The sequence below is a fragment of the Vitis riparia genome, chromosome 13 (assembly GCF_004353265.1).
Source record: "Vitis riparia cultivar Riparia Gloire de Montpellier isolate 1030 chromosome 13, EGFV_Vit.rip_1.0, whole genome shotgun sequence".
NCBI lineage: Eukaryota > Viridiplantae > Streptophyta > Magnoliopsida > Vitales > Vitaceae > Vitis > Vitis riparia.
The window spans coordinates 28856661-28883465 of NC_048443.1; the positions used below are offsets into that span (position 1 = coordinate 28856661).

Sequence of the window (26805 nt, forward strand, 5' to 3'; positions counted from 1 at the left end):
TAACTAGTTTATTATAAAAACGCACTACATAGTGTAAACTCGATAGTCATGTAGTAAAGGCAGAGACCTACCGACAAACAATAAAGAGCCCACACATGGGATTTTTCTTTGGAAGGTGTCCACCACCCACAAGCTCATTCCCCATCACCCTCTGCATTTATTTTTTATATTTTTTTGTCCATTTCTACCTTTCCTCATATGAAATCAAAGGATAAAGTGATTCTCTCATCCTAATTTTGGTTGTGATACTACTTTACACCTGGTTTTGGCTACTAAAGCATGACTTCTATGTAGAAGAACTTACATGATTGTGCTTCATTTCTTTCCTTTTTCCTTTTCGTTTTTGAAATGCCCAAAAAGTATTTATATTAGCGTAAGTATAAAAACAAGTATTATTCCTATTTGGCATTAAATTTTAAAATATATTTGCTAATATGTGAGAGACGATATTCTCATTCTCTTTTCAAGAGATATAAATTATGATTGTACTTATCTTTATGTTATAGGCATAATGTTTTGATTGATAGTCACATGGTTCCTCCATAATCGTATTCATCATTATATCTTCAACTATGAATATAGGCACGAGATCCTTTTATGGATCAAGGAATTCATGAGTAGCTACCAAAGGACATATTTTACACTATTGATATGTTAATTATGTCATTATTGTTGGTCATGTAATTTACGGGTGATTACATTTTGGATATTTCTAACTACAAATGCAAAGACATCCTTGCCATGGTTATAAAGTTCTTTGTTATGATTCCATAAAATTTTAAATGTCGCAATATTTCGTGCTACAGTGCACCCCCAAACAAATTGCTTCCGAGGGGATTTAAACCCCAAACCTTTTGGTTTGGGGGTTAGTCTTCTTGCCATCTAGGCTAACTCGCCCTTATAATATAAAATGCATTAAACATATATATACTTAAAGTCATTATATAAAGAAAATGTTAAAAGAATATTTTAAAGAGCAAATTAATTATAATTATTTTATAATTAAAAGAAAAAATATCTTTTAATTAATTACCAAAAATATAAAAATTATATAATTTTCTTCATAATGTTTTTAATATAATTAATAATTAATTTAATATTAAAAAATTATATATATATTATAATTTATTTTATATTGTTTAATACAATTGAATTAAATGGATCATATTTTAATATTAATATATATTTTAAAATTAGACATATTATAATCAAATATCATAATATTATATGTAATTTAATAATAAATGTACACTTATAAAATTCATATTTTTATCGATGCATACGATATTATTATCAAATATGATAAATCATGTTATACATATATCAAAATTTTCAATAAAATAACTTTAAAATGTCTATTATATTTCTAATTATATTATTATGAGGTTTTCTTTACATTTTCATGAGTTTTTAACAATTTTAAGCACCAATATTTTTTTTCAAAATATCCGTCGATATATCTCCTATATATCCAATATATCTTCGATATATCCATAAAATCGAAGTACCGATATATTCGTAATTACCGATATTTTCATCCTTGATTTTTATATATTATTTTAACTCTTCTATGTATAAATTAGATAATTTAAAAATGTATTAATTTCACTTATATCTAATTTTCTTTTATATTTTTCATGAAAAATTACTTTTTATTTTTATTTTTGTTTTTATTTTTCCTTAGCACTTCCTAAAACCAAACATAGTGAAAAAAATCCTTACCATGACACATAGATTCATAGATAGTCAAACTCTATCTTTTTAACCTAGAATAGGATTCATGAGTATTTACACTTGAAATTGATTGTAATGGCTTGAGGCCATTAAATCTCGAGGGCTTTTGAACGCATTTACACTATAAGTGTAAAAGGAATATCTAAAGCTTACATGATGGTACCAAATTTATAAAACAGTGCCCAAAAACTGTGGTACTCAGCATAATATGCCTCTCAAATCTATCATTTAACTTTGACATAAAGCAAGTAAAAATCCCCACTATCAAATGATAATGACTTGCATTCTTTTTTGTACATGACCTATAATGTGATTGAAATTTGTTTGAAAGGAAAAGGCAATGTAGAGTTCATAAGAACTCAAACTCCATGAGTAGCCTCACAGATTTATACTTCTCCCCCTTTTTGTCGAACAGAGGAACTGAGCGGATCCCAGGCCTGAGCTCCGAGACCGGCAAACATGTCTGCCCACCAAAATCATCCTTCTCGGATCTATCATGTTCTCGTACCTCAATTCGAAGCAAAGCGAGCTCTGGAACTGTCAATGAGAACATAAAAGCTTCATCCCATACTGGAAACCAGTTGTTGTTTATTATCTTCGTCTTCCTCTTAGTATTATCTGCAGGTGCTCCAACTATGTGAATCTGTAATGTAGTTTAGCAGTAAGTAAACCTGAAAAAAGACATTGTGATGGAAATACTGTGAAGTGTTGAGTCTAACACACCTTTGTGTAGAAGTCTGGTGGGGAGTATGTATCGAAGTGTGTTGGGCTGAAATCTAAGCTCCAACCATCGCCCATGTACACTCCCACCTGTTCCAGTGACGGGAGATACTAAGGAGAGGTTATGGACAGAATTCATACTGAAGCTAGAAAGATGGAGTCACCTTTAAGATTGTCTTCACTGGCAGGGTTGCTTTAGGGTTGAAGACTTCCCTATATGGACCTTTCTTCATCAAGAAATCAGGCTTTTTTATATAGCCGCACCCTCCATTGCATCTAAACATCCCGTGCATTAACCAGAGTGATTTTCCATATCCCTGTTACATGAACATGCTCACATATCAGATATCAGTACAATAGGAAATGTTAAGTGTTTTAGATAAATCAAGATCTTATCAACAAGAATCTGAAGTCGGTTTTAGGAGACAAGGAATCACTGCCTCCATTTCCATCAATTTCTTCTCAAGGAAGAAAGAAAACAACCACGGGCAAGAGTAGAAGAAAGGCTAAAAGGCAGTCCCACACAAGAACAGGGATTGGCTCTAATGCCCCATTTGTAATCTTATGTTCTTTCTCGCTCTAGGTCCAATGAGTCATCGTGGCTTTATAATGCGTTTATATAGTTATGAGGAACTCACTATATACATATATATATATATATATAAACATGATGTTCTCGTCATGTCAGAGAAGGGGAGAAGTTTTTCACAGTGTACAAGTAATTAATTCCTCTTAACTATTATGTAGACACATTTTAAAGGACCCATTGAGCTTAGAACGTTTAATGTCTATACAGAAGGAAGAGAATCATTACAAAAGACAACTTCACCTTACCATATAGGTATATGCTTGTATAAATGCATACGGGTAAGCAAACACTGCTTGAAACTTGTAAAGGAAGGAAAAGGAAAGGCAATTGCTAATAATAACTTTGAAGAAAGCAAAAGCATTCTTTCTGCAGTAATTTTCAGTTGTTGATGGTTGAGAGTTGATACTAACCAAACAAGGAAGAGATACTAATGGAAAAACAAAGAGAACTATAAAGTAAAGCTTCTCATCCACAGCACCTGAAACTTGAACCAACCTGCATATTAAATGCCACCATCTGAGCTCCATGCATCCACCCGAGCATTGGCTTGTAATTTGATGAGTTAACTCGCGTCCCTTTAGGGTATATCCTCAGAACATTCTTCTGTGTGAACCTAGAAAAGGCATAATATTGAAATCTAAACTATAACAGTGGCAAACTACTAGCAGGTATGCAGGACGGAATGGTTGAATGAGTACCTCACGAGATCGGTTCCATGAGAGGCAGCAGCCTTTTCAAGTGCCTGTTCGCTCAAGCTAAGACGTCTAATCTCGTTACTCCCAACCCTTAAGGCATTCTTCAACCCACCCTTTGGCTTCCCCGCTTGAATTGTGATTAGGAGCTTGTATTTAGGCGTCTCTGACTGGCCTGATCCGCCATCACTGCTGCTGTTCTCTTCATACTCGTAGCTCTCACTCTCCTACCAAAAACCAAAGTTGAAGTGAGGCAAAGCATCAGAAATTGTGCTCAGATATGTTTCTTTTTTCATCTCTCACCCTCTCTGCAGCTTCCAGTTCAGCTAGTAGGTCAGACACCTCCTTCTGCGATGATTCTTCACACATATCCCTTTCCCTTGGAGAGGAATTTTCTTTTCTTGGAGAAGGATTTTCTTTTCCCTTGATTCTCTTGGCTTCAACATCCTCTTTTGGCGGTTTTGTCGAAATAATAATCTTATACTTCAATGATTCTGGGGATGGGAATTCTTCTAGGCATCCGGACTCAGGGTAATACAGCATATCCCCAAATGTTTGAGTAACCATCTAGAAGAAAGACCAATTCTTGATCAGAAAACAAGACAAACAGAAAAATTTGCTTCGAAATTTAAATCCATGAACAACATGAATCTAACCTCTGCAACTTTAGCTTGAAGATCGGGTGTAAGATGATCTTCTAGAGTTATTATCACAGGGTATGGAGAGGCGATGAAAGCATACTCCCTTATGGACCTCAAGCATTTGATGAGGGTCACTGGGGTTGTTAGTGTCCTAGAATAATTCAGATAATGAGATCACTTCATCTGTAAAAAAACCTGAAGAGTTCTAATAGTAGAAGATGATCCGAATTGGGAATTAAGTGGTACCTTCCATGAATAACCTGAATATCATCTTTGGTGGAATTTGGCCATATATCGAGCTCGATCACTCTCACGCCTGTTAGCAGGGCCTTTATGATTGGCACATCACTGCAATCACTGCTGATTTGATTTCCAGTCAAGTATGAATTATGACCTGTGTAGATAAAATAATGTGGCAACGGAGCAGTCATATCATGGTGTACCTGAAACCAGATTATCAATCAACACAGCTAAAATTAACAATCAAGAAATTCTTTTCTTTTCTTTTCTTTTTCTTGTGTTTTCTCAGGAAGCAAACAGCAAAACAGGGCGAGAATTTTGAAAGATAGAGAAAACCAAGACCTGGGTTTTGATGGCTTGGTTGAGATCATCGGACAGGAGGTAATGGAAGAAGTCATCGAGTGTGAGGGCGCAAGGCTGATGCTCGATCAATCCAATGTGGTTGTGCCGCCGGCGGGCAACCTCCTCCATGACCCTCTCGGCGTCCGCCACCGTGCAACCTTCCTGGCCCTGAACCTCCGCCAGAAAGCGGCTGAACTGGGCGGGCCCCATGTGGGTCCCTCCACCGGAATATTTCGCAAAAATAAGCTTAACATATGGCGGAGGCTCCACTCCGCCGATCTTGAACTTCCTGCTGAAGCACTTAAACACCTTGTAATTGTGGGTTTTCATCTCATCAAAATTGTCAGCGGAAACTGTGTTTGGGAAATGTGAAAATTCAGTGTTTCTGGGAATTCCTCGGACGTTGCTTGGATTTCGGAGTCTTTATAGGTCGATCGTTGAAGCGTTTATTATTATTATTATATTATTGACATTGTTGTTTTGTCATTTCTGTGTGGATCGGGTCGTTGAGTCACGGCCGTCGAGGTTTCCCGCTCTTTTAAATTTCTAAGTAAACAAAATATATTTCAAATAAACTTACTATGAATACCAAAATAGTGAGAAACTTTTCCATTTTACTAAGAAATGAGAAGATTTGGAAAAATCTAATTCCAATACAATAAATAATCTAATAATAGATCCAAGGAAAACATTTCCCAGAAGAAAAGGCAACCCTATCCAAACATAATCATGAGAAGTAATAAAATGATATAATTATAAATCTACCAGAAAAATAAGATAATAAAAGTCAATTCTATACTTGATTATGTTCCGAGATTAGGTATTGATGGTTTCAAATCTAGTACAAAATGCCGATGAAAATGACAACAATTGACTTTTAAGAGATTTCAAAATCACTTTACATTAATTGACCCGCAATTCAAATAGACAAATATAACAAAAATTGTTTTTGTTTCGAAGAAAAGTTTTTACAAACTGCCACCTGTGATTTTCCTCCATTTCTTTTTCTTCTCTTCATTTTTAACAATTTTAAAATAAATTAATATCCCCCCCAAAAAAAAGACAATATTAAATAATTTTTTTTTGGATCTGATCGGAGTTTCAGTTTTTCCACTTAGGGCTGAAAAAGTAGAGATTGAGAGAGAGTCTGGAGTCGATGGCGGCGACAAGACGGTTGATTACAGTGGCTGTTATATGGATTATGGTTCTGATTGGAACCCTAGCAATCATTCAGGTATTCATTCTTGGTTTGTAGTTTCCCCCCACTTTGTTTGGTTCTCGGGAAAGAATGAGAAAACTTCTTAAGAAATCGAGCTATTTCTGAGGGCATTTTCCCTTCGATTTTCTTCATTCTTTCAGAATGGAGCTCGTGAATTGGGTTGGTTTGTTTCGATTCAAACATGGGTTACGGGGTTTGTAGGATCTAGGGTTTGGAGTACAATTTAGATTTTGAAATTTGGTTATTGATGGATTTATTGAACTCGTAATTAGGTATTTTTCATCGGGAAATAGGGTTTACTCTTGAGTCTATACAAGTGAGAAGAATGAAATTATTAGAATCTTTTATTCTTATATTGATTTTTTTGTTACAATTGCGCAGAGTCAATTGAGTGCCACAGTCTCAATTGAGCAGAAGACTATCAATACCACGCTTGAAAAGGTAGATTTTTTTTTTTTCCAGAATTTATTTTGAGTTGAAGCAGATGGATCTTTGGGTTTTGTTTTACCTGTAAATCCAAAAATGCAAGTGCCTGGGTTGATTCATTTAGTTATGCCCCCCTTTTTTCCAGGAAAGCAAGTCAAAGGAGGATTTAGATGGAGTGACACACAAAGTCTATTTTGATGTCGAAGTGAGCGGAAAACCCATTGGTATGATATGTTTGGAAAATTGGGCTCATCTGTTTTGAGAAATTTTTGGGATGTAATGGCGGAATTGGAATTAGAGAGTGGGTGCTGACACATTGGGGGTTGAATTTGAATATATCCGAGCTGAAATCCACTTAAAATTCTTCCACTAGAGGCAAAAGTTTCGGATTCAACAGAGCTGCTGCTGATGTTTTCAGTTTATAGTAAATCAGGATATATTCATTTGAAATGCTTAGTAGGGCAAACTGCTGATGATTTTTTTCAGCTTGTGGTAAATCAGGATAGACTCATTTGAAACTCTTCGGAGAACAAATGCCGATGATTTTTCTGCTTAGAGTAAACCAGGATGGATTCATTTGAAACTCTTCATAGAACACATATAAATGGTTTTACTTTCACGAGATGTTGAACCATGCCCTCACCAATTGGCTGCACGGATTTGCTTCTACTTGAAATGTTTATTCTTATGTTACTTGTTTAAGGGTTTTTTCACCGACTAGAAATATAGTGAATATCTTGCTTATATTTAAATTTAGATTCCCAGTAATCTTAGTTTATGTAAGGATGTTTTATATTCGTGATTTATTTGCTTTCAGGCCGCATTACCATGGGTCTCTTTGGGAAAACAGTTCCTAAAACCATAGGTATGGCACCCAAATGCTGAGGATAACACTGCTAATTTTTCATTTTGATTTGGTACATGAAAATAATCTGATTATTTGTTATATGTGTTTGTGTTTCAGAAAACTTCCGGGCGCTTTGCACGGGTAGCCATGTAACTCTTGCCCCCTTCTTTTGTTTATCATGCCTTCATTAATTATATATATAAACTACTTACTTTCATTTTGCTGAAGTACATGCCCCATTTTTTCGGATTATTGCTGAAAGATCTCAGTTAGCAGTCAAATATATCCTCCAAACTGTGTATAACGAAAAAAGAAAGAATGTAATGATCGGTGGATGTTGTTACTTTACTGCATCATGGAGAAAAGACGCAACTTTCATTGCAGTTTGGAGAATACTCTTTCAGTGATCTGTGTTAAATGTGACTTCTAGAAGTTTAATCATCAATGTAACAAAGCATTGCATAGATGATGTCTTGGCTACCTTTTGTCAAGACCATACCCCTGTGCTTATATAGGTTATGCGCCAATTTTGGTAATTATGTTGCAGTTTTTTGGCCTTTGGGTGCTATGGTGGCCATCTGATTATACACTTGTTACTAATAAATAAGTTTGAATTCATTAGTTTACCTACAAACACAATTTATTTTCTATATTTCTTAAAAAAATAGTCAAAAAGGCTTGATGGTACATTTAGTGACTAAATTTGGGGTATGGGTGGTACCAAAATGATGAGGGGGAGGTTGATGGGGTTTTCCAATTAGACTTCAGCTCCATTGGGAGACGCACCTGTGTGAAATGGACCGGGCTTAAGTTTTCATGATGATCATTGGAGTCGTGTCAGTTTATGTGAAAAGGGTTGAAGTCATAATCTTGATGGTATGCTATGTCTTCTAAATTAGGTTTATAATTTTTAGGCTGATCCTGTTAATGATGCATTGCAGGGGAGAAGGGGAGGGGAAAGAGTGGGAAACCTCTTCATTACAAAGGGAGTGCATTCCATAGGATTATTCCCAGCTTTATGATCCAGGGAGGTGATTTTACCCTGGGTGATGGACGAGGTGGAGAGTCAATCTATGGTGAGAGGTTTGCTGATGAGAACTTTAAACTGAATCACACTGGTCCAGGTAAATATAAAGTCTGTTGACTAGGTTTCTTCTTTGCAAGATCCACTCGAACAAGTTGCAATTAACTGGTTATGATGTGCACTTTAAAGAGTATTCAATAGAAATCCTTTGTTCACTTCTTCATTTTGATAACAGGAGTTGTGTCAATGGCAAATGCTGGGCCTGACTCCAATGGATCGCAATTCTTCATTACAACAGTAGCAACTCATTGGTAATCAACTATTTCCTCCTTACTAGTAGGATTTTTTCACTAGACAAATGGCATTCTAGATAATGTTTTATATTGTCAGAAGAGTTAGGAGCGTCATTTGTATGTGATGTCCCAGGTCTTAACAAACTGATATCATTGTGGCCCACTTGAAATAATATGGTATCCAGAATTATAGATTTGCTGGATTCACACAATTTCTTGGTGTGATTGCCTCCAGGACATGGATTTGCATGATTAAATACACTCTGTTTGAGACTATTTTTTTACAGGCTTGTGTAAGTTTCTGAACTCATGTGACCGCACTTCTTTATTTTTATTTTTTTGAAGGTTGGATGGCAAACATGTTGTGTTTGGCAAGGTGCTTTCTGGGATGGAGGTGGTCTACAAAATTGAAGAGCTGGGAAGTGGGAACGGGGCGCCCACTCAAAAAGCTGTCATTTCAGACAGTGGTGAACTGCCTCTATAATTACTGTTTTCATCTTTTGTTGTATAATAAAATTGTTACTATGTACCACGTGATCATTATGTATTATGAACTCAGAGACGAGTCCGATAACTTCGGTTCACTTATGGTGTGCAGCAGAAGTTGGGAAAAGGCCTTACATGAAAAAACTTCATAATATAGGTCTATGGAAGCATGTAACTTTTACATATATTGCCTTATAGACTATTGAATTCCAGTTGTTACAAAGGTTCTATTTGACCATGATAACTGGGCATCAAATGCTCCATTCCAGGTTATCCTCTAGCAGCTCCAGTGAAAAATAGCTAAATACACAACGACGTCCTCACCATGCCAATCTGATCTGACCTTGAATCTAAACATGTATGGTTAGAAAGAGCGATTGGTGTTCTCCAGAATGCATGTCAACTTGTAGCAAATTGTGAAGGCATCCCCAACTTCAACAGCAAATAATCAAATTCGAATTTCCTTGAGCAAGGCCTCAGTCAATTGAATTGACAAGGTGGGGGGAAAACAAAGAAGAGAGAGTAAAAGAAGAAATAGAATTTTCCCCACTGTTTTACCGTCTCCCCAATGAATTTTTTGAGAGAATTTGTCGAGCATTACAATATGCAACCAACATCAATAAAACTAACGAATTAACTCATCGCCCCATTCCCCGAGTCTATGGCATCCCACAGTATGAATTATGAATCTTGAATCACTCTTGCACTCAATCATTCATGCCTTAGCCTACGGCATAAGACGGATTTCTTCACCATGTCTAACTATAGAACCTTAGACTCACACTAAATCACTTATTATTTGGATCAGTCTTATTTCCTACACCGTTATCTCCTACTTGGAATGCTCTACATTTCCCTACCACATCATTTCTTACTTCTTTCCAGTGTTTCAGATTATCCTCTTACCAAATTCATCAAAGTTCAACAATCAAGAAACAAAATCGGTCCATTCTGAGTCGCAACACAATAATCCACCCACAACAAGGCTGAGGCAATCCGAATTCAAGATGGGCTCATGAAGATAATGGGTAAAATGAAATATTTTCCTCTAGCCAGTTCCTACAAGGAACATGCCCCAAAGGAACCTACTACTTGTATAGATGCCGTGCAAGGCAACAAAACTCCTGTCATTTTTGGTTCAGGAAAGTATAAGGACATAAAAAACCTTACTAAGAAAAGAAAATTGATTGTATCATGTTTGTCTTATCATGGAAATTACAAAAGAAAAACAAATATAAGTAAATTAGAAATATATATATATATATTTAAATTAATTTATTTTTATGTAAAAGAGGGAAAATAAATTAAATAAATTTGAAGAAATATATAAAAATAATTTATTGACTTTAATTTTTTTTTCTTTCTAATACTTTTTCTTTTCTTCCATTTTTCTTTCTTATTTTTTTCCCTCAAATTTGCCAAGAACCAAACATCCAGTCAAGAACAAGAAGCTTCTCATCCGAGTTGTTTGTCAACTCAAATCATAAAAAATATAATGTTCAGATCGTCAGGCGAATTTTGGAGCTTTTAATAACCACCAAAAAAATTTAGTTCTTTTAAGACTGGATTATTATGCAAGAGCAGAGGGAAATATAGGAGGTTAAAGAGAATATATCTCCTTCCATCCGGCCATTTCCAGGGGGAAAATATTAGCCCTCCAAGAGCATGAACAGAGAATACTGTTTTGATACAAAGAGAAACAAAATGACTAGGTTAGCTTCACTTGTGCAGAACATGAACAGAGAAAACTTTTTTGATACAAAGAAACAAGCAAAAAATGGCTTAGTGAGCTTCATATGCCCAAGTAAGGTACTTCTTGGTTGTGTTCATTGAACTACTCAAAAAAGCCCTTTTTTTCCATTCCATGTACTTGCGCTCAGCTACACAAGTCTATTTTCATCCATAACAAGAGCTTTAAACAAAGGTCGAGAGTAACCCATCTGGAGGAAGAACAACCCTTTCCATAGCTAACAGGGCATTTGTACCAGTGTTTAATTCATGCTTCCTTGTACACATCCTTTTTTTTTTTTACACTCTATTAGAAACCGCAAAGCTCAGGTCCAAAATGAAGAAATTCATTTTCTGTGAACCCAATCACACGATACAGATCACAAGCAACACAAATAATCAAACAGAACACAGACAACTCATCTGGTCTGCAATTTCAAACAAGAAAACAAGCATTCCAGCTGTACTCTTCCTTTTAACCAAAAGGATAACAAACAGCATAAGCACGACATTTCATTGCTCACTGAAGCGATATATGACGCAAACGTAACAAACACCCATGTCTTGAAAAAATCATTGAAAGCACAAACCAAGGTCTATCTCCAAATGGAAACTACAAGAATTTGGCCTAACTCCCTTTTGATGAGCAACCTTAAACTTTTTTATACCTCACAATTATGGTCCGAGGTACTTGTGATTGTATCCACTCTGCTCCTCCTTCAATAGATAACTTTCCAAGGAGACTTTCAGAGAAGGAACTTAATTGTCAAGTGCACTTAATAAGGTGAATCTAATCAATCTATGAATCTATGATGCTGTTCACCCTAAAAAACTGAGCACCTAAACTATTTACAAACAGAGCATCTGAAGTAACAATTCTGTCCTGATTCAGTTGCGTTCATTCATTCTTTCAGGTCAGAGACAAAGCCCTATCTTGGTACACTAAATCAATTACCCATATCAAAGAGCAAACACATAACATAACAAAGAAACAAACAGAACATAAATACCTCAATTGTCTATTAGTCGATGAGGAAGATAATGGGGTCGGTCCCGCCGTCCCGCAGTCATCCTCCTTATAACACAACAACAACGGACAACAAACACAGCATGAGCATAATAGTTTTCCACCGAGACGAACACCAACAGTGAGACTCCAACACCCACATAAACAGAAGCAGTGTTTTGATATTCAGTAATTTGAAACCTAAACACACTACAACAACAGAAACTGATTTACAAATAAGATGAATTCAACCTTAGAAATTTTTTATCGACTCAAGCTTCCGTGTTCTTCCCCTTGACACTACCTTTCTTAGCGACAACCGCTCCGCTTTCGTTCTCGTTTGGCTGATGAAATACGCCGGAGAAGTTGGTGGAGAGATCGGAGTAGAGCGAAACAACCTTGGAAATATTTCCATTAATCTCCTGAATTAGGGCAACATTCTTGACGAGATTATCAGGAATCTTGGACTGGTGGTTCTCGTTAACCTGCTGAATCAAAACGCGGTTCCGATCCAACACGGACTGCACCTGCCGAAAGCTGTCGTTGAAGGTCTCCCAAACCTCAGCGCTGCCCTCCTCCGCCTCCCCGCCGGAGTCATCTCCTTCGTCCGCGGGGCCGAAACCTGCTCGACGGTGATCAACGGTCGCGGAGCTTTGTCGACTGCGACGGCGGCTGTTATGGTGGCGGTGGCGGCGGAAGCCATTGGAGGCGTCGTCGTCCATGTTAGATTCGGCCGGCGATGGTGAGGAATCCCGCTTTCTCAGGCATGTATCTCTCTCCGTACGAGTCTGACTTGATAAAAGAGACAGAGAGGGAGGCTTGAAGGGCACGCGCTGAAGTGGAGGTGTGGTGGTAGTGGGACGAAGTTAATCAAGAAAATATCTTCTGGAGGAGTTTCATTGGAGAAGGGATATTTTAAGAAATGAAAAAGGGCAAAAGTGGAGTGGGCAACTACTAATCAAGCTGCTCTGCTGGATCCGTCTCCAAATATCTTTTTATTTAATAATATATATATATATATAAATTTTGTACCGCCAACCGTACACTAGGCTGCCACGTCAATATATCAGTGCGTTCTGTGATGCACGTCGTGGGACATCAAATATGGATAGTTGGATTTGAAATCCAGACAAAAATCGGATTTTTGGCGAGGGTATGCAAGTTTAAATTTTAAACTGTTGGAAAAAATAATTTTAAATCTATTGTAATTTTTTTGTCGGAAAGCAAAAAATAATTGTTTTATTATAAAAAAATCGTCTTTTTAAAAAGTGTGAAATCGTCTAGGGACGATTTTATATAAAAAAAAAAATTGTAAAAATCGAGACATCGTAATTTTTTACCAAAAATAAATAAATAAGTAAAACCAAAATTGTGAGGTATAAAAAATAGTTATATAAATATAGATAATGATTTAAAATAAAATAGATAAAAGCCATTTTTAAAAATATTTGAAGGTATAGAAAATACTATTTCTCATCACAAAACAAAATTTTATTTTATAAAACATGGATTTTTGTTCTAAAACACTTTTCAAATAAAACCTACGGCTCCAAAAAATAATTGTACTATCAAAGTTTGATTTAAAACCATTCAAAAAATTATTTCGTGAAACATTTCTTATAATTATAACTTTTACCTCTAATAATTATGAATTTAATTTTAACTTTAGAGCTAAAACCGTCCAAAAACTTTCCTATTGTTGATATATATAAAACTCTAATTTAAGCCTTTGTTTACTTTGAATTTAGTTATTGAACTTATCAAAATTTTAAAATAGCCAATGAAGTTAAGGTAAAAGTCCCAAAAAAGAACCCGATTTTTTATAGTGTTTTTAAAAAATATTTTTAAGAAAAAATTAAATGTTTTGACAGAAATTTTAAAATTATTGAAAACTTGCTTAGACATTATTCTCCTGAAAATATTTAAAACACTCAGTATGAAAAGCACTTTGAATAGAAATAAAGTTAAGCACACTAAATTTTCTTTTACAAAAAAATTATGTTTTTGAATTATTTGAGGTTTTTTTTTCAATTGATAAAAGACAAAGGATAATTTTTTTATTTAATAGCAAATAATAGAGGAGAAATATGTAATAATTTAGTCCAACCCCGAGATAGGGATTTGTAACTTACCCTCAAGAGGACTGATTTTATCATTATGCTTAAATTTACCCTCAAGGGACTTGCAATCAATCAAATATATATATATATGTAAGTGAGTGGGAAGTTGCCTTCAATTCCAAATAAACTGATGAAATTGTCGCTCAGTTGGTCTCAGTAACAGTCTTCGAAACAAAAATTACATCCATATATATTATCCTTTTAATCATATATTAATTTTTTTAATTTCCTTTTGTGTTAAAACCATTACTTGTGACGGTGCCGATGTGATTGGAAGACTAATTAATGAATATTTTCAAAAGTAATGAGACTTTTTTTTTTTTGCAAGGATGCTTTTGTCTCAAACTCGTACCAAAACGAGAACAATGAGAAAGTTAGGTAACAATTTCCATGTGCAAACACCAATCAACTTCAACTACCATTGTTTTTTTATTCAAGAAGCTTGAGGCCTCCTTCCTAATATTTCAAGTACTAATCAGAACTTTGCATTGATTCTCTTAATTCTCACAGATTTATGTAATCGAAATGGCTCATTAATATGTTTCACTTACAGACAATATCCAAGTAGTAGTTTCTTCGTGACATCATATGAATGGGGCGGCTAATCAGTTGGTTTCCTCTTCCTCCCAAGAACAGAAGCTCTCTGGAATCTGGGTCCACCCATCCGCCATTTCTTAAATGCTGCCATAGAGGATTGGGCTGTCTCATACACTTCAAAATGTACAATGTTAAAATAAATATGAGAGGTGATAGTAGAAAAAAATATATTGGAAATTTGTCAAATCAATCTTACAATTGGTTTCTTCTTTTGTTAGAAGTGTCAAGACTTTGGGAACCGGTGTGGATGCAGCTGTATGTGCCTTGCTCAAAACTTCCTTGTACCTGCTCAAAAAGGCCTGAAGGAGCAAGGATCCAATGGTTCTATCACCAACCCTATCCACCATCAAAGCAGCTTAATGAGAATCAATGTTGTAACTCATGAAATGTAATTATTGTAAATTCAACATTTAGTAACATCTAGCTGCGTTTTTAAATGACCAAAACCCAATTAAACCTTGAAGTCAGATGCACAATGGTTATCAAGTTATGTAAGGAGAAATGGTGATCAACAAAAGGTCAATTTGTTTTTGTTCCTCTTTTTTTTTTTTTTTTTTTGAGGATTTTCCACATTGTTTCCAACTCCGATTGAGTTGTCATTGTTTCGCAAAATTTGAAAGAACAATGATTTTACAGAGGGCATATATTTTGGTAGAATCGTGATTGCTGTATCTAGCATGGCCAATGAATGATCTAGTGCAGATCATACCTTTTCTTTGGCAGTTCCTTAACTGAAAGTTCATGGCGGATGACAGATGGAGTTATGCTATCTCACAAGAATGTCTTTGAGCTCCAGCACAGAAAGTTTATGGTTTTCTTGGGGGAGGTTCTCTTTTGAAATCAAAAAGCAGCACCATAGGCTTAATTTCCATATGTGGCAAGTAGGATATTTTGCTATGCAAACTGAGGCAACAATACAAGAATTTTGCTCTTGCTTTAATGATCTCTGAGACCAGCTAATGAACTTGAAGATCATGGACAATAATCACAAACTAGGAACTAGTCCTGTGCGGGTTTCATTGCTTGTTCTAGGTTATGCTCCACTGATTCCCCATTGTTTCCCTCCAGCTTGGTTGGGAGCTTTTGGCCCTAGAATATATTGGCTCTCAGCCCAACCCCCATCCCAACTGCAAGAAAAAGGGTCTGAAAAATGCTCTGGACATAACCTCAATACACCCAACAAATGAAAAAAAAACATAACTATAATTGGTATAGTGTAGTCTCACTTCTGGAGCCTTGCATTACATATTGGAGATTGAACTCCCCAAGCTTAGAGTTCCATCTTTCTAAATTTGATGAAGCACCATGTAAAGGCAATAATGAATGAAAAGATCATCAACTTAAGCAATAATGAGCAGAAACTTAACATTATCTAGTTTTAAGGTACAAGATATCATTGACTGGGTTAACTATGCACACAAGAAATAAATAAATGGGAAGAGAAACTCACAATGGGGCTACCTTGCACCCCAGTTCATAGAAATATGGACATCGGCTCCTTAGATCCACACATGGAGCATCCGCTTGGATTTCCTTCCTGGTTCTGGTATCAAAGTCCAACAAGGGGAAGACAAGGCCACATTATTAGTACAGAAACAGGCAATTCATCATGCTTATATTTTAGATAGAAACATATGCAAGGGTTCATGGTCAGACCATCTTGTTAACTGAACTCCTCAGCAAAGTGAAACTAGTTGTTTGAAACAGCCCGCCACATTCTTTTAGATGGAAAGGAAAAATAAAATAATGTAGACAACAAACCTTATCAGTTGGATGTTAGAGCATGATGCCATGGATCAACAACACCTCATGGATTTTTAGGGGAGATTCCCATCCATGAAAATAAACTGCACGACTAAGGTCAAGTGTTGCCTAAGGTGTTTTTTAGCTCTAACTTATGGGCCACATGTTCCTAATCATGTCATATATGTACCTATTTGTAAAGTGAGCATATGCTATATGATCAATGTAAAGTCTGCCTTTTACTGTTGCTTAAGATTAAAATCCAGACAGCTGTTAGAGGTTTACTTTTGATTGAAACAGGCAGGAACATTAATTGTCACTGCTTGTCTCTGGAGTAACTCATGAGCAAGCCAGAAGGGCAGCTCTACCTTTGAACCTTGTTCAACCTGAAAAATACAATCAGGAAAATATCAGAAGCCAGCAATAAATTATCCCCTTTGCTTCAGTTTTCTTTTGTTTGCTTCTTGGAAAGAACTAGGAAAAGTAATTTCTTAAAAATCATTTAGAAAGCATCCCATTTAAAGCATTATTCTTTCTTTCTGTCATTTTCACCCAAAGCAGAGCCTTGGAATTTACACTGTTTGTTTCAGCACTAGGATCAAGGATTCCAACTCCATTTGCCGCTTTTTGGAACACAGCAGAGACGAGCTGTCAAAAAATGCAAAACATGGTAAAAAATTAGAATCAGAGAAAGGTTTTTTCCAAGTAAAACCATCTAATATGAGAAAATAAAAGTGATTACCTCTTCCTCTACAATAATTTCATCAATGTCGTAATAATGTGCCATTTTTAAAGTCCTTTCCAACTTTGTGAAGCCAGCTTAGTAAGGCAATTGGTCAATGTATTTCAGGCTGGCATCTAACTTAGCTGTCAAAGCTTCCAATATCCGGAAGACTGCAAATGCAAATCAAGGGAAATATTATGATTAATTATTAGGTCAAATCACATTATTCAATCTCATGAGCAGTAACCAGCCACTCAAAAATAACTACTCCAAGGCGTACACTTAATCCTAGAGGATCCTGCTATGTCAGGTAGAGGTTCATCTTCTCTGCTATCAAGTTTCCCACTCCACCCTGAAATAGAGTTTTTATAGTTGTACCTAGTGGTTGGCATATCATCTTTTATTTCAAATGAAGGCCTAAACAGTCTCATAGTTTGGATACGGGAACTTTTGGACTTTTGGTTGCAGGCATATGAATCTGAGATCTCAGTCCCTTGTGCTCCTTACTGAACTTAATACAAGACAAAGAGCGTTGCACAGAAAACTGACAAAGGCCATCACAAAGTTTGTTGTATAATGAGAATTGACTTGTAAATCAGGGGGTCATGATTTCTAGCCACTTCCAAAATGTTCAATATAGTAATTTTTTAATCACAAATTTCATAGAAAATTTTATAATTCATTTCAATTTTGGCCAGCATGAAAATCCATCGGAAACCCATGAATCTAAAGTGTGCCTAATTATCTAAATTTAGAAGAAAATAACAAAGAAGGCTTGCAATCGTCCAACATTTAGTGCAGTACAGAACCATTGATCCAGAGAAAATAAAGCATGCATAGCTGCAATAGCAATCAATTCAGAGAACCCCATCTTCCACTTTGAAAGCTCAAATCAGTTCTGTTTGCTGTTGAAAGCTCAAATCAGATCACAGAATCTGCAGATGATCCCAAATTTCAATTTCTGCAATATGATTGACTAAGAAAGAGGGATGGTGACTTCAGATTCTAGATCAAGGATTCCCAAATCTATTACGTGGATGCCCAAAAAAGCCTATTGAGTCATGCTGGGGTTTAAGAAAAATAGATCACCCGGTTATTCATAAATTAAACCTAACTTGTTCCGACTAAAATAAATAAATTCCTCTTGCATTAAAGTTAAATTAAAAAAAAAATCACAAAATAACCAAAGCATTTGAATTCATCTTGTAAATTAGAGGCAGACACAATAACAATGAAGAAAACAAATCTGAAGAAAATTCTACAATTATCTCAATTCCCCAGTTCAGATTTTCTATTTTTTCCCCACATCTTTCAGTCAATCAGAAGAGCCTACCTCAAAATATGCGAATGACCTTCCTTTTACAGCTAATATCAAAGAAACACCAGAATTCAGTAGCTGAAGTGAGAAAACCCTAGAGGACTCTGAAACTAAATGCATATTCAATCAACCAAAGAAAAAACGAAAAATTTCAAAATACAAACAGATTGGAAGCCAATTGTAATAAATTTTTCAGAAAAAATGGAAAAGAAAATCACCTGAGGATTTCTTCTTCTACAGCAACGGCATCTGGCGGGAGAAAGAGGAGCAGAAGTGGAGGGAAACTCAAATATAAAAAAAATGGTGGGTCGTCATTTATATATTGAAGTTCACAAATGCCAGGCCCAATAAATAAAAGCCCAACCCAAAACAAAACAAGACATTTTTAGTTCTGGGTAAGAAAATATTGGAAAAAAATAAAAAATTCTTATTGATTCACTCTGAAAATAGAGATTTTGTGGACCCCGCATTTCTGCTCAATGCGTTTCCCACTCGATGGTGAGTTCGATTTTTATTTGAAAAATTGATTTTATTTATTGTTTGAAAAATGACTTGGAGTCACCACTTATTTTTGTTTTATTTTTAAAAGGGTAAACAAAATAAGAAAGAAAAACCCTAAGTGTGACTCCTTATTTTGGAAAAGATGATCTACGAAAAACCGGATCGGGTTCGGGGGTCAGGTTACTTATCAGGAAGGTACGGTAAAGACCGTAGCACCCCTCTAAGTCCCTAAAGTCGGGTCTCTACTAATAAAATGAAGCTGACATAACAATGGATGAATAAATCAATGAATACTCGAATCAATCATGCACATAGGAGTATCAGAATACGCATAGAGAATAACCAAAGTGGAAGTGGATGCGTACCTGATCAGCAAACGGCAATTCGCTATCACAAAAGGGGTTAGTGCATAGTAATGAACATAAAGCATGTCACTCATATCACCAAATAGGAAGAAACACCAATAGCACGCATGTCGACATTTCATTCAAATTCATTTTTATTTTGAAGAAAATTTATTTGATGTCGGGCCCCCACCAAAGCCCTTTTATTTTTGTATGAATTAATTTCGTAAATTCTATCACCAAGAATTACGAAAAATAAATTCATACTTATTTTAAAACATTTTGAAAATCAAAGAAAATTCAAAAGTGGCTCACCAAAAGGAAAATGGCAACCAATTTTATTAAAAATGGAATTTTTGGAACCTAAAAATTCTAAGTATGGAAGATGAGAGAGTTGAAATTATTTGAAAACCAAGATTTGAAAAGTTATTTACAAGATAGAGTTTGGGAAAATTATTTTCTAAAACAAGGGATGAGGAAATAGAAGATGACACATGGCCCAAAGGTGGCCATGCAGATAGTGGACATGCAAGTTGGGAATACGTAGGAATGGACCTAGGGCAAAGATTACCACATTGGGGAAATCTTGAGCATGATAAATCCCCCCATGAAGAACTATTGGACTGTGTTGTACACCTCTTTGTTATTCGAAGTCACAGCGGAAATGAGGTCAACATTAGTGGAACTTCAAGCCTGCATAGCATTTGATGAAGTCCCTATGTAGCAATAAAACACTCAGCATCCTCACCAAAATGTGTATTCCTAGATGCCTGTACAAATATGGCCTGTTGCTTATTCCTCGGATCACACTTTCCACCCTGTGTTTATCTCTAGAATCCAACTCAATGAGCTAAATAAATTTCGAAAATGCTATGCCCGGATTGATCACCATATTTCACCAAAACCCGTCATGATCAATAGACTACCCTCTCATTCTTCCTGCTTCCATCATCCTTTCTTTCTAACAGAACTCTCATTGACGAACCAGAATTCTCAGTGAAGAATCATCCCCAGAATGCGTCGTTAATCCTCACCAGAACAGGAGATGCGACTTCAAAATAGAAGTAACATCAAGCTTTCCTACGCTCACTGTATAGGAAGTTGTCATGCAATCTTTTAGATGTTGCATTTACCACTCAAGCCATTGCATGTCTTCTTTAAGCCTTTTTCCATGTGGTAAATCACTATCAGAATCAGCGGCAACAGTTTTGTATTAGCGGTTCCTGCATTGCTGGGGCTCCTTCTCCGGCCCGGCGAACTCCCAAAAATTCAAGAAAGATTGCCAATAGCTCACGTATCATCTTCAGTATCATATATTGAACAATACCAACTTTAACAGCTTGGTAGAAGCCTGGACCGAGGTACCACTCCTTTAGAAAGAAATTTAATGGAAAAGGATGCTTTATAACCCCATAAGTGTACGCATCTTCCAAAAGTGGTGTGTTGCAATCAATTTAGCCGTTGACTTTCCATGAATTCAACTGTACTCTTCCCACCACCTAAACAGGCTATCAAATATCCTCCAAAACAGTATGATGCGAAAATCTCCTAACAGTCCCGAATTATTTGGCAGTTGAAGGCAGCATTGGAGTCCAACAGTGACAAAAACGATTCCAGCGCATACACATGGACCATCAAAATGAGTCCAATTAGAAACTTCTGCTCCTCAATAAATCGGCACATATGTTGCCCCACAAACCACAAACGGATTTCTGAAATCATAGTTCAGCTGCGGGCATCGGTCATGTTAAGTTCAGCAGCCAGTGTCATCATCGGAATCGAGATCAATATCTGCATTCTGACGTGTCCTTTTCAGCGCCGAAATACCTCTGCGAATTCTGGCAGAAAACCTGTCCAAGGCCTCCCCATCTTCGCTGCTGCCTGTGTCGCCGCCACAGCAGCCTCGGCCACCGCCGTCATCACTCCTCTGGTAGAAATCGACAGCAATGAAGTTTGGCCATTGGTCGCCAGCTGCTTCATAGCAGGTCTTCATCATACTGTAAATACTGGACATAAACACCACAAAGACAGTACCAGCAACTTCTAGGTCACGATAGGACCTTTATCATGCTTAACCTGACCCAAAGCCATGACGACCAGCTTTAGGAGAGGTATTTTGAAGGAGATCATGATAAGAACCATTTCGGCACAGGTGACGATGAACAGAAGTTGGATCATGTTCTTGTTGATGAAATGTGAAGCTTGGGGCAGCAGCAGATGGAAATGATTGCTGAGGTGACGGAGGTGTTTCGCCGCCGGCGTCGTTTGAGGACAGCTGAGTTTGGTATATTTCTCTCTCAATTCCTCAATCAACCAAACTCTACTTCTTGCTAAGCCGAGTATTGTCAACTGATCTCCTTCCCGTCAACGACTCTAGAATACCAACTCTAAAGCTACACACATTGCTCCTAGCAAAAATGAGCAATTTCTGTAAACCTTTATCCCTTAAATAAGAACCCCAGAGGCACAAACAGCAGATCATGAACCCAGCAATTTCCTCCATCTGGCGTATCCAAATAATAGCAATCCGAGTTTCAACGGAGTGTTGAAGATAGCAGTGGCCAGTGCAGGTTTGCACATCTCCTTTGGAGATGGCGCTCCATACCTCGGCGCACTTCACGACCATGTTGTGGTCATTGAGGCTTTCCACTTCCTCAATCAGATAGTCCCCGTAACCAGATCCGACAATATCGTCGATCCCATCCTCGCCGGAACCCTACAACTCGCAGGGAAAATGAACATAGTGAAAGAGAGTGTCACAAAGCTCTTTCTGATCCAACATTTGTCGATTCATCATGTACCATACCATCCTCATTCACAATGCCTCCATCTCTGACACTCAACATCACAAACTCACCAGCAACAAAGGAATAGAAATAGGAGAAAAAGAGCCAAGAACTGAGGGAATGATGAATCCGGAATCAAGTAAAACATGCATGTATAAAGCCTCATTTCAGGTGACATCCATGGGCCAATACGAGTAGGGGAACCTTGAGCTAGATTTATAAAGTGTATGAGAAACAGAGTTCCACCAGCTCCAAACCAAACCACAAAATCAACGGTAAAATCAACAGCAACAAAGTATAAAAATGATTCAGAAGTCAACAAGATTCAGCACGCAATTTATATTATTCAACTTCAAATTGATGAGCAATGAAGAGCAAACCAAAATCGGAAAGAGATGAGAAAATATTTGAATCAAAGTGATCGAGAAACTCAACTCAAACTCACCTACAGATGCTTCTTTCCTCTCTGCCACCCCTCTCGAAAAACTCCAGAAGCTTCACTGTCCCTGCTCCATTACTTTTCTCTCAAAACCCCAAACTCCTCTGGTTTTCCTCCCTCTTCCCAAGCAAAGGATCCCCGACAATCTCCCCAGGCAGCCCTCTGAAAAGCACCCCCTTTCTGCAGGAGACGCTCCCCCTCTAACAAATTCCGAACGTCCTCTGCATCTCCTCCTCCAGGTGTCGCCTCCTGATAGCTCTTCCAAAAGCAATATCTGATTTCATAGCAGCCAATTAAAAAATGCCATGTGGTCTCCTGAGGTTGCGACACTTGGCAAAGCAAGCCGCATGAAAGTGCCTGAAATCGAGCCCCAAAATGGGGGTCTACAGAATTAAATGTAAAAAATTATTAAATTTTTTATATATTTTTATATTTTTTATTATATATTCAAACCCAACTTTTATTTTATTTTATTTTTTTGTTTTTTTCTTTCTCCTCCTCCCCTTTCTACTCAAGTTAATAAAAAAATTTAATTTGAAGGATAAATTAATTATAAATATAAATTAATTATATAAAAATATTTCGCGAATAAAACAAATAACCTTTATTTATTTGCTAGAAATGCTCTCCATCCATTTCTATCACATTTACAATTTTCAGGGAGTGAGTGGGATTATTTTATTCTTTTGGAGCCAAGTATTTCTAAAATCAATGCTAGGATAAAATAATAAATAAAAATTAATTAATATAATAATAATAATTATTTTTAAAATTCCTTTTTTACAGTGCTTCAATGGAGGTTCTGGGGCAGTGTTGATTTGAGGGATTCTCCAACCATGGTGGTGGAAGAAGCTTAAGGGATGGCGGTGAAGTATGGCCATAATTGCTCATGCTACGATGAATCTCACATATCATCACAAATTGAACACATAAGATGAAATGATTGGTTCACTTGGTTGAACCAAAGATTATTGAAACAAAGAAATTTGATTTTAAAACTAGCTTCAAAATTTGCATTTTAGGTTTAGAAGAAGAGTTTCATTTTAAAATTAAAGGAACACTTTTCCTTTTTATGCAAGTTATTTCTTAAATTTTGCCCATTTTAGTATATTATTGTTTGTATTTTTTATTTTTTATTTTACCTTAAATCAGTTCATAAATCACAACATGCTCTGAATTGCATAAAAAAGTTCTGCATATTACAATATTGTGATTCTTAGGTAATTCATTTTTCTTATAATATTTCTCAAAATATTCCTAAATCCTAATGAATCTCTTCTTGAATTTGTAGATCCTATCATTAACAGGAATATGGAGGAGTTGGGAAAGGAAATGACTAAGTATTATTGGGGGTTGTCATTAGCTGTCGTTGTGCTTGGAGGGCTTCTGGCTACAAAACACACATTCTATGAATGGGGGATGGTGCATAGGCAATGAGCAAGAAGGCAAAGGAGTGTTAGATGTGTTGGCTTTAAGTTACCATGATTTGTCATGCCACTTAAAACCATGTTTCCTTTCTTTAGGCCATTTTCCTGAGGATTATGAAATACTAGCTGATACTTTGGTCCAAATGTGGGTCGCTGAAGGAATTATACCAGGCATACGTTATAAAGAGGTGGGAGAAGAAACATTGGAGGATGTTGCAGAAGCATATTTGGATGAGCCAATTGGGAGGTGTATGGTTCAAGTGGGAGCAAGGAGTTCAAATGGAAAAGTTGTCGCCTCCATGACCTTATGCAACATTTGTGCTTGTTAAAAGCAAGAGAAGAAACTTTTCTTGAGATTACCAATCTTCTGCAAGAGGAAACCATTTCATCCTCTGGTAACAGCAACCACTCTAAAGAAAGTCCGAAGACGAGCCATAAATTTGGATCAAGGTGTTCCTGTGGAGTGTCTAGCAGAGGCTACATCAGTTTTTAAAAATAGAGATGAGCATGCTAATAGGTATGTCAGTTTGAATATAGAAAATGATACCCACCTTCGGTCTTTTCCAACATCCAGTTACCAACCAAATGTAGTCCACTGGTGCTGAGGGATTTAAGAGTGTTAAATCTTGAGGGACTTGTTTTGGAAGAAAAATTAATAAGAGCAGTAGGCAACCTTATACACTTGAAATACTTGAGTTTGAAAGAACCTTGGCTGTTCTGCTTCCCATCATCTATGGGCAATTTGGGGTGCATGCGACACTGGATTTACAGTTTCACATTGCCCTAAGATGAAATGGCCGAGACACCTCTACCTTCCTGAAACCAACTACGTTCCCATAAATATTCATAATGTAGAGTGCCATGGGACAATCTTAGCAACTTGGGGACACTAGCAAACTTCAATGCAAGAAAATGGGTTGTAAAAGATTTGGCACAATTGACCAAGCTTTGTAAAGTGAAGATGATTGATCTCAAAAGCTTCAAAGAGTGGAGGCAATCCTCAAACTCTCTTGTCCCATTTCCAATCATCTTTGTTCCTTGGTTTTAATCAATGTAGGCACTGAAAGGGAAGAAACAGATGTAATGCAATTGTCGACATGTAAACAACTTGATAAATTACACCTGAATCAAAAAATAAGCAACTTGCCTACGCACCACCACTTCCCTCCGAACCTTACCAAGTTAACCATGAAGTATTCTCAACTAAATGAAGATCTAATAGGAATTTTGGAGAGACTTGTTAACTTGAAAATCCTTCGATTATTGAATGTTGCATACAATGGTTTTCTCTACAAATGGTTTCCCTCATCTCAAACATCTGACTCTCTATGATGCCCCCCCGCTTGAAAAGGTTGAGGGTGAATAAAGGTGCAATGCCTAGTCTTAAGGATTTAAGTATTGGAATATGGTTCCTGAAGGACTAAGGTACATTACTTTGCTGATTCAGAATATGCCTTGAAAATTCGTAAAGAGACTTGCGCCATCTCAATCATTTGGTGAAAGTGTTTGGAAACTCATTTGCGCCTTTTCATGTTTCTTTCTACATATATAAACACATCAATTTTTATTTTTATTTTGAAATTATTCAAGATCCTTTTCTTTGCACCAAAAGAACATGTTTTTATCACAGATTGACCTAGTTATGGAATTGCTCATAGTTCTATGCATGATATGAAAAATAAGTATTTGCCTCCTCAACCAATATTCACACTGCTTTTTAATAAATTTATGTGTTTAAAAAAGAAAAAAAAAAGGATGACATCAACTTCATTTCATTTGACCCAAGTATATCAATGTTCTGTGCAGATGATTTGAGAAGTGCATCTAACCATGATTTTATGTTTAATTACCAGGTACCTAAAGGCTAAAGGAAAGCAACAACCACTGAAGACAGACTTACCGATGGATTTCATCCATTGGGTGTTGATGATGAAGTAAAGCTAAATGTGAGTTGTTATTTGTAAGCAATTAGCCTAATTAGAACATTGTTTGTGAACTATAGTGAGAGTACTACAACATGAAATTAAACTTATTGTGATCTGAACACAATATTCCTACGAATTTTTCCATAAGATTGGTGTGTTGATCACTTGTCAATTTATGACTGAATTGGGATTGTTCTCTGTTGCTCCCGGTTGTGAATTTTTGTTCCCAGTATTTTTGCTTTCACAATACAGTATTTGACACTTTGTCGTCTTGTTGTGTATTGTTTCTTTGGTTTTTTAACACTAAATATTTCAAAAAATGCATCCAAGTGGCCTCTCGGTTCTCCAATTTTCTACAATTTTTGCATTTTTTTTTATCCTCTCTTTCAAAAATTTCATTTCATAACTCAATGAATCATGGGTGTAGTGATTTAAATTTGGATCCTCCACGTACCAGCTATAAGAAGGCATAAATCACAGACAATCCCTACCATGTATAGAATGTAGTCATCATGACCAGCTACATGGAACTGTCCTGACCACATGGTAAAGCCATCATGATGCCTCCCTCCAAATCAACCAATTACAAAGATGAAGGCTCATGGATCAAAAAGTCCAATGACTATGGTTCCAAACACTTCTTTTTACGATACTTTGGGAACCAAGGAAAACATACTCAATGTAAGAGTGAGTAAATAGAATTCCATAGCTCGATCCCATAGATACATATAAAATTCTATGAAAAGCTGTATTCAATGAAACAGTTACATATAGAACCTTATGAAAAGCTGTATTCGATGAAAGTTGTGCATGTGCATGGTTTAGAGGGAAATCTTTCATATCTTTCGAAATTATATGGGCTCAAAAAATAGAACAAATTATTTTAGCCCTTTT

General features: G+C 36.4%; 4 protein-coding genes across 6 annotated transcripts; 1 reads left to right on the forward strand and 3 right to left on the reverse strand.

The window, feature by feature from the left end:
- Window positions 1-1929: 1929 nt before the first annotated feature.
- Window positions 1930-12074, reverse strand: LOC117928253 (phosphoinositide phospholipase C 6-like). The gene is made up of 10 exons (XM_034848166.1): window positions 11992-12074; window positions 4959-5504; window positions 4623-4819; window positions 4392-4527; window positions 4039-4302; window positions 3742-3962; window positions 3539-3656; window positions 2619-2771; window positions 2458-2544; window positions 1930-2377 (listed from the first exon to the last, which is right to left on the reverse strand). The coding sequence occupies exons 2-10, from the start codon at window positions 5286-5288 to the stop codon at window positions 2084-2086; spliced, it is 1800 nt and encodes a 599-aa protein (XP_034704057.1). The 5' UTR covers window positions 5289-5504; window positions 11992-12074; the 3' UTR covers window positions 1930-2083.
- LOC117928254 (peptidyl-prolyl cis-trans isomerase CYP20-1-like) lies at window positions 6004-9476 on the forward strand. The gene is made up of 8 exons (XM_034848167.1): window positions 6004-6192; window positions 6559-6618; window positions 6749-6827; window positions 7421-7468; window positions 7568-7591; window positions 8392-8574; window positions 8710-8785; window positions 9113-9476. The coding sequence occupies exons 1-8, from the start codon at window positions 6115-6117 to the stop codon at window positions 9249-9251; spliced, it is 687 nt and encodes a 228-aa protein (XP_034704058.1). The 5' UTR covers window positions 6004-6114; the 3' UTR covers window positions 9252-9476.
- On the reverse strand, window positions 11963-12867 carry LOC117928255 (protein EARLY FLOWERING 4-like). Its single transcript, XM_034848168.1, has one exon. The coding sequence runs from the start codon at window positions 12707-12709 to the stop codon at window positions 12260-12262; it is 450 nt and encodes a 149-aa protein (XP_034704059.1). The 5' UTR covers window positions 12710-12867; the 3' UTR covers window positions 11963-12259.
- A 1631-nt stretch (window positions 12868-14498) lies between these two features.
- On the reverse strand, window positions 14499-18774 carry LOC117927979 (DNA replication complex GINS protein PSF3-like). 3 transcript variants are annotated; one of them, XM_034847722.1, is made up of 8 exons: window positions 18708-18765; window positions 18505-18536; window positions 17190-17341; window positions 17024-17095; window positions 16733-16833; window positions 16155-16247; window positions 14901-15040; window positions 14499-14818 (listed from the first exon to the last, which is right to left on the reverse strand). In XM_034847722.1, the coding sequence occupies exons 3-8, from the start codon at window positions 17232-17234 to the stop codon at window positions 14709-14711; spliced, it is 561 nt and encodes a 186-aa protein (XP_034703613.1). In that variant the 5' UTR covers window positions 17235-17341; window positions 18505-18536; window positions 18708-18765; the 3' UTR covers window positions 14499-14708. The 3 variants fall into 3 exon arrangements, with proteins under 3 accessions (XP_034703613.1, XP_034703614.1, XP_034703612.1); XM_034847723.1 differs by having other exon boundaries at window positions 18505-18599; window positions 18708-18748; XM_034847721.1 differs by lacking the exon at window positions 18505-18536 and having other exon boundaries at window positions 18708-18774.
- Between the last annotated feature and the right edge of the window lie 8031 nt (window positions 18775-26805).

Bases quoted from the DNA above. Each gene is read 5' to 3' on its own strand.
- LOC117928253 (XM_034848166.1), bottom strand. From the start codon at position 5,288: ATGAAAACCCACAATTACAAGGTGTTTAAGTGCTTCAGCAGGAAGTTC. The intron at 4,528-4,622 runs GTACCACTTAAT...GAATTATTCTAG, and splicing joins ATTCAGGTTATTCATGGAAG to GACACTAACAACCCCAGTGA. The intron at 3,657-3,741 runs GTACTCATTCAA...TGCCTTTTCTAG, and splicing joins CATGGAACCGATCTCGTGAG to GTTCACACAGAAGAATGTTC.
- LOC117928254 (XM_034848167.1), top strand. From the start codon at position 6,115: ATGGCGGCGACAAGACGGTTGATTACAGTGGCTGTTATATGGATTATG. The intron at 7,469-7,567 runs GTATGGCACCCA...TTTGTGTTTCAG, and splicing joins AACAGTTCCTAAAACCATAG to AAAACTTCCGGGCGCTTTGC. The intron at 8,575-8,709 runs GTAAATATAAAG...TTTTGATAACAG, and splicing joins ACTGAATCACACTGGTCCAG to GAGTTGTGTCAATGGCAAAT.
- LOC117928255 (XM_034848168.1), bottom strand. From the start codon at position 12,709: ATGGACGACGACGCCTCCAATGGCTTCCGCCGCCACCGCCACCATAAC.
- LOC117927979 (XM_034847721.1), bottom strand. From the start codon at position 17,234: ATGGCACATTATTACGACATTGATGAAATTATTGTAGAGGAAGAG. The intron at 15,041-16,154 runs GTGAGTTTCTCT...GATGGTGGATAG, and splicing joins GGGTGCAAGGTAGCCCCATT to GGTTGGTGATAGAACCATTG. The intron at 14,819-14,900 runs GTAAGATTGATT...TACATTTTGAAG, and splicing joins AACAAAAGAAGAAACCAATT to TGTATGAGACAGCCCAATCC.